The sequence below is a fragment of the Coregonus lavaretus genome (assembly GCF_964263955.1).
Source record: "Coregonus lavaretus genome assembly, chromosome: 4".
In the NCBI taxonomy this organism is placed as follows: domain Eukaryota; kingdom Metazoa; phylum Chordata; class Actinopteri; order Salmoniformes; family Salmonidae; genus Coregonus; species Coregonus lavaretus.
The window spans coordinates 30627172-30644184 of record NC_139991.1 but is presented as its reverse complement, the minus strand read 5'-3'; the positions used below and the strand labels follow the sequence as shown (position 1 = coordinate 30644184).

At 42.8% G+C, this 17013-nt stretch overlaps 2 protein-coding genes across 3 annotated transcripts; both read right to left on the bottom strand.

The window, feature by feature from the left end:
* Positions 1–1219: 1219 nt before the first annotated feature.
* ambp (alpha-1-microglobulin/bikunin precursor) lies at positions 1220–8197 on the bottom strand. The gene is made up of 10 exons (XM_084159948.1): positions 8030–8197; positions 7286–7428; positions 6901–6977; positions 6475–6591; positions 3152–3253; positions 2928–2989; positions 2584–2671; positions 2002–2169; positions 1512–1685; positions 1220–1390 (listed from the first exon to the last, which is right to left on the bottom strand). Exons 1-10 carry the CDS (start codon positions 8141–8143, stop codon positions 1362–1364), a joined length of 1074 nt encoding a protein of 357 aa, XP_084016074.1. The 5' UTR covers positions 8144–8197; the 3' UTR covers positions 1220–1361.
* An 889-nt stretch (positions 8198–9086) lies between these two features.
* On the bottom strand, positions 9087–15423 carry ptgdsa (prostaglandin D2 synthase a). 2 transcript variants are annotated; one of them, XM_084159950.1, is made up of 7 exons: positions 15194–15423; positions 11496–11638; positions 11265–11341; positions 10694–10804; positions 9724–9825; positions 9569–9594; positions 9087–9457 (listed from the first exon to the last, which is right to left on the bottom strand). In XM_084159950.1, exons 1-6 carry the CDS (start codon positions 15287–15289, stop codon positions 9569–9571), a joined length of 555 nt encoding a protein of 184 aa, XP_084016076.1. In that variant the 5' UTR covers positions 15290–15423; the 3' UTR covers positions 9087–9457. The 2 variants fall into 2 exon arrangements, with proteins under 2 accessions (XP_084016076.1, XP_084016075.1); XM_084159949.1 differs by having other exon boundaries at positions 9712–9825; positions 15194–15394.
* Positions 15424–17013: the final 1590 nt, after the last annotated feature.

Genomic DNA, 17013 nt, shown 5'->3' with positions numbered 1-17013 from the left:
TGTATGTTATGTAGTAAGCTGTTAGCAGCCCATGTGCCTCACCCTAATGATTTGGTCCCTTTTCCCCTTATTAATTTCGCCTACTGTTCTGACTTGGTGGTGCACATGTAGCCTATAGCCTGTTTTAGAGAAATGTAATCTTCGAATATTGTAAGAGCTGTCATTGTCTGCTTATATGCCCCCTTTATTTATCCTACGGTTCTGACTTGCTGTACAGGGAGAATACTGTAAGAACGGCCCATGTTCTGAATTCTGTCACTGTACATTTCAAAAGTGCTGAACAAATAGTTATGTTGACTACGTCCGTCCTAGCTCGCTCATTAATGTCTTAATCGAAATTACGGATTGCCTCTTATCCGCTCGTCGTCCCCTTATGCTATAGTTTGTACATCTCAACTGTCAGTAGAAACCACATTTGTGTAAGCAAGTCAGCCATGTTTCTTTTTGCCCCACCAAGATTTACATGCTAAAATCGCAACTGGCACCAGCGGAGAACATCGGCCATATCCCCAGTGAGTGTGCATATTCACTGTCTTTGTCATTCGGTCAGTGCCACTTTTGTTTGTTTTTGGACAATAATTTCCTCCTCCAGGGTAGATGGACGTCATATTGTATTTGTGTCTCTCCTTTTCGTAATAAGACAACATTGTTTTTATTGATCTGTTTGTCAGTGTCAGCAGAGTCATTTTTGTAGTATAACTAAAAAAATGCATGCGTACACTTGGGTGTCCTGTACCTATAAGAAATTACCTCGATTGGGCTTTTAGAAATCCTCATTATTTAGAATAATGATTTTCTATTTGAGCATCATTATTTCTATGTAGCATACACTTCCTCGCTCTGAACCTCTAATGCAAGTGGGATGGGTGTGGCTTCGTGACAATGATCACAAGAGCAGCCAGCTGCTCACCAATTTGACAGCTCCAACGAAGTTCCACCTCAGACACAGCCAAAACATCAGCCATGCCGGTGTTGGCTATCGCCAGTTAAAGCTTAATCTGATTGAATCTAGGCCTACATTTCTTTCGCGCTGTAGCGCAGTTCTTCAGCGCTACTGATTGAATCAAGCACTTGGTGTTCAAAGCAAGAGAAGCAAAGTGGTGGTTAACAACATATAAACTCAATCAAATGTATTAATAAACCCCTTTTTACATCAATAGTTGTCATGAAGTGCTTTACATTAACAAAAGACAAAGCTCACATAAGACATGAAGCCAAGTAGGTTAATCCATCATTTTATTGTGTTGTGTTGTGTTCTGTATTGAATGATATAGGTAGTCTGTCAGACGGCTAACCCAGACGGTGATCTGTGCTGTGTGTTTGTGTTAGGATGTATTCTTCCTTATGACCTCTCATCTCCTTCAGTTTGCTTTCAGGAACTCAGTTTCTCCTGTAACACAAATACACAGTCATAAGATAAAAGTTATTGCCATAGTTTAATGTATACCTGTATGTTTATCTGATGTATGTATATGTGTATGTATATAGATCTCTCTCTCTCGCTCTCTCACCATCCTTCATCACCCCACAGTACTCCTCACACTCCCCCTTGGAGTAGAACTTGTTACTGTTGCCCTGGCAGAAGTCCTTTTTATATTCCAAACAGAGTCCAGAGTTGGGATCAAAGGCCCAGATCTTGGGCTGCCCAGTGCAGGGTTGAACATCCATGGGCAGTCTGCAGGCAGCTGTAGAGAGACACACCTCACCAGACAGGAGGAAACACATAAGAGACCATCTAGTCTTACACATAGCCTATGGAATACTGTCATGAGCATCATAATGTAACTTCAAGTGGGTTGAGCATTGCCACATTACCAACTAGGTTCGAAGTCAAGCCTGTGTCTCCTATGCACCACAAGACTGTATTAGCCCACAGAGCTAAAGTCAAGGGATTAGCTCTGGGGAGCTAACGCAAGTCTTGAAGTCTTACACAAGATTGCCCATCACACGAGTGTGGTTCACCTACAGAATAACCACCTCTTTTACACTCTATCCCCTCACCCTCAGTGCGACAGCTCTGCAGACACTCCCTCTCGGTCACAAAGTTGTTCTGGTTGCCCATGCAGCCTCCATAGGTGAACAGCTGACAGCCCATACTGGTAGAGTTGTAGAAGTAGCGCTGCATCATCCCGAAACAGGGACCTGCATCTGGTTCCGCCTTACAGGACTCTGAGGAGAGATGTACAGTAGCAGTGTAGCACTGATGGTCAGACAGTCTGGTAAGTGCAGTGCATTGTGTGTTCTAGCCATAGACACAGGGACGGACTGGGACCAGAAATCTGGCATTTCTAACACACAGGATAATTTTTTTTCACTGAGGCCCCCACAACGGACCATTTTTTCCCTTGAGGACCCCATTATTAGCCAAATAATTATAATTAGCTAGAATTACCCTATGGCCAGCCCATCCCTGCATAGACATACATTATGTAAGTCACTGTATGCAATATACTGTATATGTAATATACATAATTGGTTCTATCTGCTTCCAGGGATTCACTAACTAGACCCACACGGAGCATAGGCTAAACCTTAAATTTAGAGGTCAATGGCATAGCTAGCAGGCCCATCATGTACTCTCACCTGCACTCCTGAAGATCATGGTGTCATCACTCATACCGGAACCCTCCACAGGGGCAGGCTCAGGGAGGACTATGTCCCTCTTAGCTCTCTGGAGACAGACAGGTGAGTAGTTAGCAGGGTTGGGGTCATTTCCATTTCAATTCCAGTCAATTCAGGAAGTATACTGAAATTCCAAATCCAATTCAAATTATATTCAATGCTCTTCAATGAAGAAAATGTGTAATTGGAATTTGATTAACTTTCTTTAATGCCTTTAACCAAATCCACCTTTTGATTAAATCTCCGTCCCTGATACGGTGTACAACCTCAACATTGAAACTTGAATCATTGAATACAGGAAGTACCAGTGCCGTAATCTCAGGCTGAGGCTCTGCTGCTACAGGCTCTGCTCCTGGTATACACTCGCCTGTTGAGAGAGACAGCAGGGGTTCAAAGGTCAAAGGATGTTCAGACACATAGTGGAGGTCACAGGTGTGTGTGTGTTTGTGTCTGTGTGCACACGCGCCTGTCTGTGTGCCTGCCTGTGTGTATGTGTGTGTGTGTTTTGCTCACGTGTGTGTGCCTGTACCTTTGTTCTGTTTGATGATGACTGTGTCGTCAGCCATGCCCTGCTCCCTCACCAGCCTCCTGAAGTCGTCCAGGATAGTGGGCCGCAGTTCCATGGTGCGGCCTGAAGGGGGCAGCATTTTAGTTATGCTGCTGAATATACAGTACTAACCATAGAAATATTATCTATTTCAATTATAATAGGATTATAGCTGTGTCTGAGTGGACTGGTCCCAGATCTGTTTGTGGTCCTGCCAACTTCTATAGTCATTGTCATATTTCTGTTTGTGCTGCTGTCATGCCAAACCATAGGCGAAATTGCCACAGGGGATGGGGGGACATGTCCCCCCCCCAATATTCAGAACAGGTTAAATCATCACCCCAATAATGTATTTGAAAAGTATTATATATATATATAAGAAATAGTAAAAATAAAGAAAAACCCTTGAATGAGTAGGTGTGTCCAGTATATATACTGGTATATATATATATATATATATATATATATATATATATATATATATATATATATATATATATATATATATATACAGTACCAGTCCAAAGTTTGGACACACCTACTCATTCAAGGGTTTTTCTTTATTTTTACTATTTCTTACATTGTAGAATAATAGTGAGACATCAAAACTATGAAATAACACATATGGAATCATGTAGTAACCAAAAAAGTGTTAAACAAATCAAAATATATTTGGGGGCCCCCCACTTATACTTATACTGTGTTTTCAAAATACCCCTCCAGAGGGTCATAATAAGTCATGCCAAACTGTGTAGAATTGCAGGAAATGCATTTTTAAATGTCAGAAAAAAAATAGATCCACCGTCTACTGTTAATCCCATCCAATATCTACAACACAATTTCGAGTAGGCATGACAACGACCACCATAGGAGTTGGCATGATGGCACAAACAGATCTGGAACCAGGCTAATAAAGGGGTTTGATTAATCTCGCCTAGGCGCACGTGTAGGCGTGTTTTGCATCGGCTGAAAGTTGATTGATTTAGATTTTGAACCGGGCTACCTCCCGGGTGTGAGCCAGGTGCCCTGTTCAAAGGCCACGGCGAAGTCGGCTCAAAACAAAAGTGACGTAGTTAAGCACGGTAGTAATTAGTAGGATTTTGTGATTTCCCATGCAAAAGTGATTGCTTTTGATAGAAACACTATCTGCCTTCCCAATGACATTTACTTAGGGAAAAGAGATGTTGTACAGTGGGGAGAACAAGTATTTGATACACTGCCGATTTTGCAGGTTTTCCTACTTACAAAGCATGTAGAGGTCTGTAATTTTTATCATAGGTACACTTCAACTGTGAGAGACGGAATCTAAAACAAAAATCCAGAAAATCACATTGTATGATTTTTAAGTAATTAATTTGCATTTTATTGCATGACATAAGTATTTGATACATCAGAAAAGCAGAACTTAATATTTGGTACATAAACCTTTGTTTGCAATTACAGAGATCATACGTTTCCTGTAGGTCTTGACCAGGTTTGCACACACTGCAGCAGGGATTTTGGCCCACTCCTCCATACAGACCTTCTCCAGATCCTTCAGGTTTCGGGGCTGTCGCTGGGCAATACGGACTTTCAGCTCCCTCCAAAGATTTTCTATTGGGTTCAGGTCTGGAGACTGGCTAGGCCACTCCAGGACCTTGAGATGCTTCTTACGGAGCCACTCCTTAGTTGCCCTGGCTGTGTGTTTCGGGTAGTTGTCATGCTGGAAGACCCAGCCACGACCCATCTTCAATGCTCTTACTGAGGGAAGGAGGTTGTTGGCCAAGATCTCGCGATACATGGCCCCATCCATCCTCCCCTCAATACGGTGCAGTCGTCCTGTCCCCTTTGCAGAAAAGCATCCCCAAAGAATGATGTTTCCACCTCCATGCTTCACGGTTGGGATGGTGTTCTTGGGATTGTACTCATCCTTCTTCTTCCTCCAAACACAGCGAGTGGAGTTTAGACCAAAAAGCTATATTTGTGTCTCATCAGACCACATGACCTTCTCCCATTCCTCCTCTGGATCATCCAGATGGTCATTGGCAAACTTCAGACGGGCCTGGACATGCGCTGGCTTGAGCAGGGGGACCTTGCGTGCGCTGCAGGATTTTAATCCATGACGGCGTAGTGTGTTACTAATGGTTTTCTTTGAGACTGTGGTCCCAGCTCTCTTCAGGTCATTGACCAGGTCCTTCCGTGTAGTTCTGGGCTGATCCCTCACCTTCCTCATGATCATTGATGCCCCACGAGGTGAGATCTTGCATGGAGCCCCAGACCGAGTCGATTGACCGTCATCTTGAACTTCTTCCATTTTCTAATAATTGCGCCAACAGTTGTTGCCTTCTCACCAAGCTACTTGCCTATTGTCATGTAGCCCATCCCAGCCTTGTGCAGGTCTACAATTGTATCCCTGATGTCCTTACACAGCTCTCTGGTCTTGGCCATTGTGGAGAGGTTGGAGTCTGTTTGATTGAGTGAGTGGACAGATGTCTTTTATACAGGTAACGAGTTCAAACAGTTGCAGTTAATACAGGTAATGAGGGGAGAACAGGAGGGCTTCTTAAAGAAAAACTAACAGGTCTGTGAGAGCTGGAATTCTTACTGGTTGGTAGGTGATCAAATACTTATGTCATGCAATAAAATGCAAATTAATTACTTAAAAATCATACAATGTGATTTTCTGGATTTTTGTTTTAGATTCAGTCTCTCACAGTTGAAGTGTACCTATGATAAAAATGACAGACCTCTACATGCTTTGTAAGTAGGAAAACCTGCAAAATCGGCAGTGTATCAAATACTTGTTCTCCCCACTGTACGTGTTTCTGGACGATGCACCATGCTGCCTTGTTGAAAAAATGACAGAGTGGCACAGATTACGGTTAAATTTGAGAAGGGCGCACCTCCCTCCCCGCTTTCGCCGGATGACCTGACGGTCCTTTGCCCGGATGACGTGACGGTCCTTTGCCCGGATGACGTGACGGTCCTTTGCCCGGATGACGTGATGAGCCTTTGCTGGTGCCTTGTGGCTCAGCATAATCGAATTCGCCCATTGTCTCAGTGGTGTTGTGTGATGTAGATGCATTTGTAAAAATTAAATATAAACATGTTTTATTGTCACAAACGCCGGATATGTGCAGTTAAATGTGTTGTTTACAGGGTCAACCACAGAAGTCCGGCACCCCTGGAGCAAATCTGGGTTAAGTCAAGGGAACATCGACCAATTTATTACCTGGTCTGCTTGGGTATTTGTACCAGCGACCTTTCAATTACTGGCCCAACACTGACTGCTAGGCTACCTGCTCCCTATTAGTAGTGCCACTCACTGTATAGCTTGGCGGACTTGGTCTTCTCACCACCTGTCTTCTGTTTGCTTAACATGACGATGGCGTACTCATCATAGTTAGTGTGAACCACATAGGCATCAACATCAGCCCCCCACTCTGCATGGAGGAGAACACAAACATACAGTACATACTGTCAATGACCTGTCATCTTTGACTTCAGAAATATGGTTGGTGAGACAGTGGTATAAAAAAAGAATCTATCCCTAGCCCTTACCTCTCAGTCTGAGAGTATTAGATCGGTGTAAGCAATATGGCTGCAATTCTGTCTGGCCTATCAGAGGGGACAATGGATCTATCACCATATTACTTACACCTACCCAATTTTTTCAGATCTACAAGTGCCTAGGAGGTAAGGGCTAGGGCTTGATTTGGGATTCAGGGTATGAACAGACACTAAAGACTCACTGGCAATGTGGTAGGTGAATCTTCCAGGTGTGTCTGTTATCTCATAATCACCAGAGATCTGCTTACATGTCCCGTGCCTACACACGCGCACGCGCGCGCACACACACACACACACACACACACACACACACACACACACACACACACACACACACACACACACACACACACACACACACACACACACACACACACACACACACACACACACACACACACACACACACACACACACACACACACACACACACACACACACACACACACACACACACACACACACCAATAATATATTTAGTTAATCTATAGTGAATCCAGTGGCATTATTAGGGACAGTTCAGAGACACACGCATATGTCTGTGTGTGTGTGTGTGTGTAACCTCACTTTTTCATGCTGCGTTTCATGCTGACTTTGCCTTCAGTGACCCCGGCCTGCAGCTCCAGTGTGCCGATAGCTGAGTCTCCTCTGTGGCGCTGCATCCAGGGACAGGTGGATGCTACCGCAATATCATGCCACTTACCCATGAACTGACCAATGAAGAGAGAGAGAGAGTTATGACAGACAGAGAGAGAACTAACTGTGTATGAACTACTAGTCTCTCATGACTAGGCCCTGTGTTTTGGTTAATCATGTCACATGACCTGGATGTTAACATTTATTTAAAGCTTTTTCATCAAACTGTCCCCTTTCTTGTTATCCTCTGAAAAATGATTGCTTTAATTTTTGGTCTAATTCTAATTTCTGTAAAAGGCTTAAAATAAAGGTTAAAATCCAGGACATGTGGCATGATTAACCAAAACACTCATGACATACATAATTTGGTTCTGGGTTCCAAGATTAGTTTTTTACAGACCAACAATGCTGTATTGGGAATATGCAGTATTTACAGTATTTACAGATGTTAACAGGCACCCATAGAAACACTTTTGACCATACAAGCTGATCAAAAGCAAACACATTTTGACCTCTCAACTGAATCAGACTATTACCCATCCAGTATACAAAATGTTTTAACCAATATGGCTATGCTATTGAAGAATATTTGTGAGAAAGCAAGAGAGACAGAGTAACCTCCTTGGGAAGGCTATGAGAAAGGGCAACCTCGATGGCTAAGAGACTAACTCTTACCTTGCTCAGGTCAAAGTTCTCCTGTGTGGGGAAGAGAGGTTCGGGAAGCACTGGTACCCCATGGAGGAGGCCCACCAGGACCAAGAGGACCACAAGTATGACAGCCTGCTGCATTCTGTCTGTCTGTTTGTCTCCGATACGAACCGCCGACTGAGGTTCCTCTGAGCTCCTGGATCTGCTGAGAGATACCACCCACCCACCCCTCCATCCCTCCACCTCTGACCCCTCCACCGGACTAGACTAGCAACCCAGAGAGCATTGACCCATATGTATTTACCCCTTCCTGTACCCCCTCAAACTCCAGCAGAAAACAAACAGTAAATAGAGCAAAGTTCTCCTAATCTGTCTGTTTGTTCCTTTCTCTGAAACATTGGACATCAAAGTGGAATTTAACAGGGGAAAAAATCATTACATTTCAGCACCACAGAGCTGTAGCATGTATAGCGAAAACAATAATTGCCCAAGGACTGAACCCTGCGGAAACCCATAGTTACCTTAGTGTTCTGAAAGTTCTTCATCACAAAAACATGTAACATGTTATGTATGTGGTATCAACATGAGTTGCTCAGATAAACACACTACCATGCCAACACACACACACACACTATCTCCATGAATAACAATATTGATTATTGGGTTCTGACTCCTGATCGGCCCCCTCTGATTGATCGATGTCCCAAGCAGCAGTGGAACATGACAGAAATGTAAATCTGGGTCTACTATGTGTTGAACAATGCTCTAAATATATGTCGCCCAAACCTGAAAGAGACTGAAGTTTCTTCTGTATCCTGTCTCTATCTCTCATTCTCTCCAATTATCTCTCTCTCCTTTTCTATCTCTCTCTCTCTCTCCAATTCTCTCTCCAGCTCTTCAATTTTATCTCACTGTCTCCAATTATGTTTATCTCTCTCCCTGTCTCCTATTCTATCTTTGTCTGTCTCTCCAATTCTATATATCTCTCTATCTCTCCAATCGCTCTAACACTCTTATGCGCTGAGGGCTGCGATCCAACAGGCAGGGAAAAAGACAGAGGTCACAGACACCACATAGCACCATAGACAGAGGAACACTAGCATTTATTCAGCCATAGCAGCGTTACACAATACAATGATGTCCCTTGTTTATCGGATTCAGAATGGAAAACGAATGTAACAGTCCGTTGTACTGAGGGGACAAGAGACAGACAGACATCAGAGAGGATATAGATAATAAAATAAGATGGGGTGTCTAAAAGTGCATCTATCATTAGTTGTTATACTATTTACCACGTGTGCGGTAAAGCGTGATGAAGTTCTGTTGTTGAACAGTGAAACGTATGGTGTAAAGGTGAAGCAAATCCTGATGCTGTACTCCAATGGAAAGACGAATGTCTAATAAGTGCTGGGAAACTGGTAAGGCGAAGCAAATCAATCATGATGTTGTTCTGATCTGAAGGAGAACACAAAAACAAAACCGACAGTTCATTCAAATATCAGGTGTTCCAGTCATTGTAGTCAGTTATCAACAACATGTCTGTAGAAAGGATGTCCATTGACTCACCTAGCGTCCAGCGGGAGGACAGTTCTCTGTAAACAACAAAGAGCAAAACAACGTTGTGATACACACAAGACTGTCTGCTTTCAGTCGTACAGCTTAGAGACGAGAAATGTAGGGACTGTGTGTATGTGTGTGTGTCTCCATACTTAGGCTACTACCTGCAGGTGGTGGGGTCAGAATGGCGTCCTTAGGAAATCCACGAGATGTGGCGAAATCTCTAAACTTCTGAATCACATCATTCTTCACCTTCTGAGAACGACCTGCAGGCATACAGGCGAATGGCAACATTTAATAGAAGCAAATATATATTTCCACAAATACAATGTACAGTCTCACTCCAGAATTAGACATTTATCCATGTTTTTCCAAATGTCAAATTTGAAAGTGTTTTTGACACTCTGAGTTGACTCCTCCTGCTCAGCATTGTTCCGTTTCTCCAAACGTCCAATTTTGAAGTTGCTCCAAATGTCAAATTTCGAAGTTAAGGTTAAGGGTTAAGGTTTTGGATAGGGTTAAAACAATAAGTTTAGGCACTCATTCCGAATGGTTAAGGTAAGGGTTAAACATTTTGTAATAAATACGAGTGTCCAATACTGGGATTGAACACCTGACCTTCTGATCTGGAGTCATGGGATTACATCTATCTGAAGTCATGGGATTACGCTCATCCGCCACCCTCGTCGACAACGCCCTGGCAAAACCCAAGCCTACTTGATGGTAATAGTGCTCACAGTTGCCCCTAGTGGCCGGTTTTGAAGGCATTTTTTTTAACGTCCTCAGTACATAGATAGACGTTCAATTTCAAATTCACTCTTGAGAGATCTGCCTGGTATATGAGCATATTGCCCCATTCTAAGCCTACATAACATAGTTGGTTAGGTGAACCTTGCCCTCCAGTCATTGCGCTAAGCTAACAATAAGCTAAGTTAAATGATCTTCAAACTGCACGTAGAGACATACAGAATGTATCCATGAGTTCATCTGACTCTGGGTAAGTAGAAAAAACGGCCTAATTGCCAAAATCTTGGGCCTAGACTTAATCTCAGTGGGCTAGCACAGTCTTTTGGTGCACGGGAGACCCAGGTTTAAACCTGGTCGGTCACACCTCTACCTGAAGAGCAGACTTACCATAGAGGGCCACCTGTGTGTACTCTCTGTCCATCTTCTTGTGCTTCAGGACCAGTGCATATTCATTATAGTTGGTCTCCACTACCGTGATGTCCTTCACTTTGTTATGGCCTGGAAAAACACAAATATATATATATATATTTTTTAACGACTTACAATACCAACTCAAAGATCACCAGCTCTGTACAGCAGGGGTCCCCAACTACATTCAGCTGTGGGATGATTTTGTCTTGAGCGGATGGTCGGGGTGCAGAAAAATAATTATAAATCAATTGTACACTGCAGATTGACCGCAAGATCCCAAACAGATATAGAATTTGACAAAAACATAATAATTTCAAACCTTGATTACATTGTGATACCATCACATATGTCTCTCTATTTATGTGTGGGAATACTTGGGAAGATATTTCCTAAATTAAAATCACATTGAGTTGATTTTTATAAAAGAAATTGCTCAGAAATCACCTGTGGGCTCGAACTTTGCCACCTGTTGAAGACCCCTGCAGTACAGTTTTGCTGGTTTGTTATTTGGATGCATTGCATTAGTGCTGGCAGACAGAAGACTCACGGGTGCTGAAATAGGTGAAGGCGCCAGGTATCGCTGTCTTCTCGTACGTGTAAAACTTACTGCGGCAACCTGACGATCTTCACACAAGCAAAAAATAACATATGATATGAATGTGCATGCCCATTTTTAGTACATTTTCAATGACCTGATCAAGATGTCTGTCCTGTAGTTATTTTGCCAGGATGCCAATGTTCATTCTAGTGTTGTATTTAATTATGTGTTCCTGCCCACCTCTGGGTCCACATGGTGAGGTTGACATTGCCGTTGGTCTGTGGATTCAGGATGCCCATGGACACTCTCAGCTTGTCTCTGTATAGGGCAGTGAACCCTGGGGAGTCATACGCCAGGCCCACACGGTACCACTTCCCTGCAAACTGAATACACAGACAGAGAGAGTAGAAACCATAGAGAAACCTAGATAAAGATAAAACAGATTGACAGAGAGGGTAGAAAGGGTACTATATCTGTAGGAGTTGAAGCCTGGGGAGTCATAAGCCAGGCCCACACAGTACCACATCCCTGCAAACTGAACAAATACAGTGCATTTGGAAAGTATTCAGACCCCTTGACATTTTCCACATTTTGTTGCGTTACAGCCTTATTCTAAAAAAAATTAAAAATAAAAACAGAAATACCTTATTTACAAAAGTATTCAGACCCTTTGTTATGAGACTCGAAATTGAGCTCAGGTGCATCCTGTTTCCATTGATCATCCTTGAGATGTTTCCACAACTTGATTGGAGTCCTACTGTGGAACATTCAATTGATTGGACATGATTTGAAAAGGCACACACCTGTCTATATAAGGTCCCACAGTTGACAGTGCATGTCAGAGCAAAAACAAAGCCATGAGGTCAAAATAATTGTCTGTAGAGCTCAGAGACAGGATTGTGTCGAGGCACATATTTGGGGAAGGGTACCAAAACATTTCTGCAGCATTGAAGGTCCCCAAGAACAAAGTGGCCTCCATCATTCTTAAATGGAAGACGTTTGGAACCACCAAGACTCTTCCTAGAGCTGGCCGCCCGGCCAAACTGAGCAATCGGGGGAGAAGGGCCTTGCTCAGGTGGTCAGGGAGGTGACCAAGAACTCGATGGTCACTCTGACAGAGCTCCAGAGTTTCTCTATGGAGATGGGAGAACCTTCCAGAAGGACAGCCATCTCTGCAGCACTCCACCAATCAGGCCTTTATGGTAGAGTGGCCAGACGGAAGCCACTCCTCAGTAAAAGGCACATGACAGCCCGCTTGGAGTTTGCCAAAAGACACCTAAAGGAATCTCAGACCATGAGAAACAAGATTCTCTGGTCTGATGAAACCAAGATTGAACTCTTTGGCCTGAATGCCAAGCGTTACGTATGGAGGGAACCTGGCACCATCCCTACGGTGAAGCATGGTGGTGGCAGCATCATGCTGTGGGGTTGTTTTTCAGCGGCAGGGACTGGGAGACTAGTCAGGATCGAGGGAAAGATGAACGGAGCAAAGTACAGAGAGATCCTTGATGAAAACCTGCTCCAGAGCGCTCAGGACCTCAGACTGGACAAAGCCCCTAAGCACACAGACAATGCAGGAGTGGCTTCGGGACAAGTTTCTGAATGTCCTTGAGTGGCCCAGCCAGAGCCCGGACTTGAACCCGATCTAACATGTCTGGAGAGACCTGAAAATAGCTGTGCAGCGACGCTCCCCATCCAACCTGACAAAGCTTGAGAGGATCTGCAGAGAAGAATGGGAGAAACTCCCCAAATACAGGTGTGCCAAGCTTGTAGTGTCATACCCAAGAAGACTCGAGGCTGTAATCGCTGCCAAAGGTGCTTCAACGAATACTGAGTAAAGGGTCTGAATACTTATGTAAATGTGATATCAGTTTTTAATTTTAATAAATGTGCAAAAATGTCTAAAAAAACGTTTTCGCTTTGTCATTATGGGGTAGTGTGTGTAGATTGATGAATAAGGCTGTAACGTAACAACATGTGGAAAAAGTCACGGGGTCTGAATACTTTCCGAATGCACTGTAGACAGAGTCAAACCTACAAGTCAACCTACCAGAGTGGCTCTACCAGAGCCCTACCTAAGCCTTGAGAGTCATACACCAGGCCAACACGCAGACAGTACAGTTTGTATTGTTTGCGGCTTTTGTGATGCAGGGCTCCCTTACAAAAGAGACATGGGTCTCAACGGGACTTCCCTGCCTAAATACAGGTTAAATAAATAAAAAACACACAGAGGGAGTCAAACCCACTGGAGTTGCTCTATCAGAGCTACTCTATAAGAGTAACCCTACCCAGTCATACGGCATTTTGTGCAAACTGAACATAACATACAGACAGTAGGCTACACATAGGGAGTCAAACCTACCTGAAGAATACGTGGATAGAATAGCATATGTACAGCAATAGTTGAATAGGATGGCCTTGACTAGAATACAGTATATGCATATGAAATGGGTAAAACAGTATGTAAACATTATTAAAGTGACCAGTGTCCCATTGTTAAAGTGGCCAGTGTTCCATGTCTATGTACATAGGGCAGCAGCAATTTGTCTCTTTTAACAGTGTGAACAACAGGAAGAGTCTCTAAGTCATTTAGATATTTATATCATAAGGCAGTTAGTTCTATGTGTGTGTCTGTCCAGTGTGTCCACCCCATGGGCCGAGGGAACTTGGCACGCATTGCCAGTCATTCTATCTGTGTTGCAACCCTGCTGTCCACCTGACCTTTGACCCCTAGCACTGTTTGCTTTGAGTTCAGCCTCAGCCTTTGTCCTAATGTGGGGTCGGGGAACATGTCTAGGACTTATTTAAATAATAGACTCACGTACTAGAGGTCGAGGTTAAAGAGCAACTGCCCCTAAAAAACAATTTCTTATTTAGAAAACAGCCTATGTGGCATCGATATGAGTCAGAAACATTTATTCTACTGTCAAAATTGACTAAAAAGTGTAAATAGGATAATTTTGATCATAAATTCAGTGTTGTCCAAAACAGAGTTTTGTGAGACTTGTGGTCGTGATTGAATCACAACATAAATGAAGGTTGGGTTTGTCTCAATCCTGCCCACATGCCCCCAGCTGGCAGCACACAAGTAATCATCAATTCGGAGTGCAGCTGTACGCGACCCAATTGTAATGCCTGTGGGACAATATGTAAACATTTCAATGACTTAAAACCTCAAACCAATTATAAAATTGTAGAAATTAATATACAAATATTGAAAGCATTTAATGAGAAAACTCAAAGGTGTGCATCATGAAAATGTTGACTAATTTATATTGTGTAATTTATTGACGGCCCGTAACTAGCCCCGTATATAGGCTATCCAAAGTCAAACCAATTTTGCCACGCTCGCACACCAGCTGGCTGAAGCTAATTGGCTAAATAATTTGGCTAACTCTTCCCACCTACCAACACACACACGAGACATCACATCAAACCACACCCCGAAACCAACTCACGTTTGAATTCAGACATGGCCGCCAGCATTTCTTAATGAACCAAATCTAAAACCAAATCAGGAAGTGTAGTTGCCCTTTAAAGTTATGTGCCACCTAATGAAAAACCAAGACAACAGTAGGCCAAGAGGGTTTACTATTGCCCCCTTAAAATTAGCTTAATTATTTCCCTCAAAGATTAGATTACACAGATAGTGTGATGTGAAATGTCTTGTGGAAGCGGAGCTTCACTGATGCATCCTGGGTAATGAAAGCAAGCAGTTGAAAGAAGGAAGCAGCATGGACTCTGACATTGCTCATTCCGATATTTCTTAATTTCTTGTTTCTTTTTTTGTTGTTGATTATTTGTGTATTAGTATTGTACTGTTAGATATTTACTGCACTGCTGGAGATAGAAACACAAGTGTTTCGCTGCACCTGCTTTAACATTGCGCTCTGTGTACGCAATAAATAAACTTTGATTTGATTTGATTCTGGTCTCACCCTCTGCAGGTCGAAGTCTCTCTGAGGCTGCACGTCTCCATAGACACCCATCAAACACACCATCGCCGTGGCCACTGTCACCAAGGTGATCCTCATGGTTGGTTGCAGAGGAAGAGAAGGAAAGAGAGAGAGGAGGAGAGAAAAAAAGTACCCTGTTCTGGAACCAAACTGAACTGTAAAAGAGTGAAAAGCTGGACTGGAGCTGGACTAGAGTGGCAATGCCAATTCTTTCCTCAAGCCCGCCCATTATTTGCCCAGCCAATCATTGATCAAAAGCCGAAGACAGTGCTCAGCTGCAGCAGGCAGAGAGGGAATGATACCGCGTTCACGTGCTAGTCGGAACTAGAAAACTCACACATTTCTGACTTGCTAACTTGTTGTAGTTATACACGTGTCGCGTTCAACCAGTTAGCAAGTTGGACATTTCGGAGTTCCGACAAGCACGTGAACGCAGCATGATAGACAAGTTGGCTCCTGAATCCTTGGTGAGCATTCCTGAAGGACATTGAATTCTTGAAAATTCTTTACTACAGTTCTGACAGGACAGAGGAGTGCTTCAAATACCATTCTTCAAATACATCAGTCATAGGATTCAGACAAGGGACATTTGTGCTTTTTTAAACAATTATTCAATTCACTGTTTGTCCTTTTACCTACCAAGAAGCCTTTGTTTTTGCTCATACATTGAGTCATACATTGGGAAACACTGTCAGAAGAGCAAAATGTAATTTTACAATATTAAAGAAAAACAATAAAGAAAACAATTTAAAGGTCCAATGCAGACATTTTTTATCTCAATATCAAATCATTTCTGGGTAACAATTAAGTACCTTACTGTGATTGTTTTCAATTAAAATGGTCAAAAAGAAACAAAAATAGCTTCTTAACAAAAAGCAATTTCTCAAGCAAGAATTTAGCTAGGACTGTCTGGGAGTGGTCTGAGTTGGAATGGGAAAACTAGCTGCTATTGGCAGAGAGGTTTGGAACTCTCTTTTTTATTTTTATTAACTAATTTACCACCTGGGGATGTCACCAGGCAGGCCAAAACTCCATCCCACCAAAACAGGCTGAAATTTGCCATTGCCAATGTTTTTGTATGCATGCTTTACAGACAGTCTTTTACAGAGAAGAGGATATCAGTGTGTCGCAGACAGCGCTCACCTCACACACCACCTCTACATACTATGTACATGCTAGGAGTGTCCAGCCTGTCAAACAAAGTAACACCCACCACACCACCTTCTTCTGATTGGCTTGAAGGCCATTCTAGAGCGTGCATTATTTCTCTATAACGCATGGTATATTTGCACAGTAGAATTTAATGGCTATAGTTCTTACATGTTTTATGTTTGAGCTACGTTTGAAAGCAAAAGTCAAATTGAAAACATTGTTGAATTCGATTTTCATAATAGCAAGCTAGGAATGCAAGCTAAACTAGCAAGTCTGTTTGTTTGGTTACCAAGGCATCTACTGTCGCTATCTAGTAAACTTGTTAGCTACTTCAGTGGAAGTTTAACACATTTCTACCGGCAAATGAACACATTTCTAGCGGTAAATTTGTTAAATTATAGCCATGGTGTAAAAGGATAATCAACTCGGGGCTCTATGCATTCTCTGGAAAATAAAGCTACTCTATGGAAGGTCAGTTCCACTCCGTTAGCGCGTTGTGGAAATCACCTTCCAAGTCATTCATTATTTTCCAGAGAACGCATAGCCCCTCGTTGATTATCCCTTACTAAACTGGACTGATTCTTTCTGAGACCAGAGAGATACAGAATTATGCCCCAATCAATCATCAGATAGGAGAGAGGTGTTTTGCT

Excerpts from the sequence above, each read along its gene's own strand:
- ambp (XM_084159948.1), bottom strand. The coding sequence starts at position 8,143 with ATGCAGCAGGCTGTCATACTTGTGGTCCTCTTGGTCCTGGTGGGCCTC. Across the intron at positions 6,592-6,900 it reads ATTCACCTACCACATTGCCA|AGTGGGGGGCTGATGTTGAT; the intron begins GTGAGTCTTTAG and ends TCCTCCATGCAG. Across the intron at positions 2,170-2,583 it reads CATGATCTTCAGGAGTGCAG|AGTCCTGTAAGGCGGAACCA; the intron begins GTGAGAGTACAT and ends ATCTCTCCTCAG.
- ptgdsa (XM_084159949.1), bottom strand. The coding sequence starts at position 15,289 with ATGAGGATCACCTTGGTGACAGTGGCCACGGCGATGGTGTGTTTGATG. Across the intron at positions 11,342-11,495 it reads CTCACCATGTGGACCCAGAG|ATCGTCAGGTTGCCGCAGTA; the intron begins GTGGGCAGGAAC and ends GCTTGTGTGAAG. Across the intron at positions 9,595-9,711 it reads ACCTGCAGGTAGTAGCCTAA|AGAACTGTCCTCCCGCTGGA; the intron begins GTATGGAGACAC and ends TGTTGTTTACAG.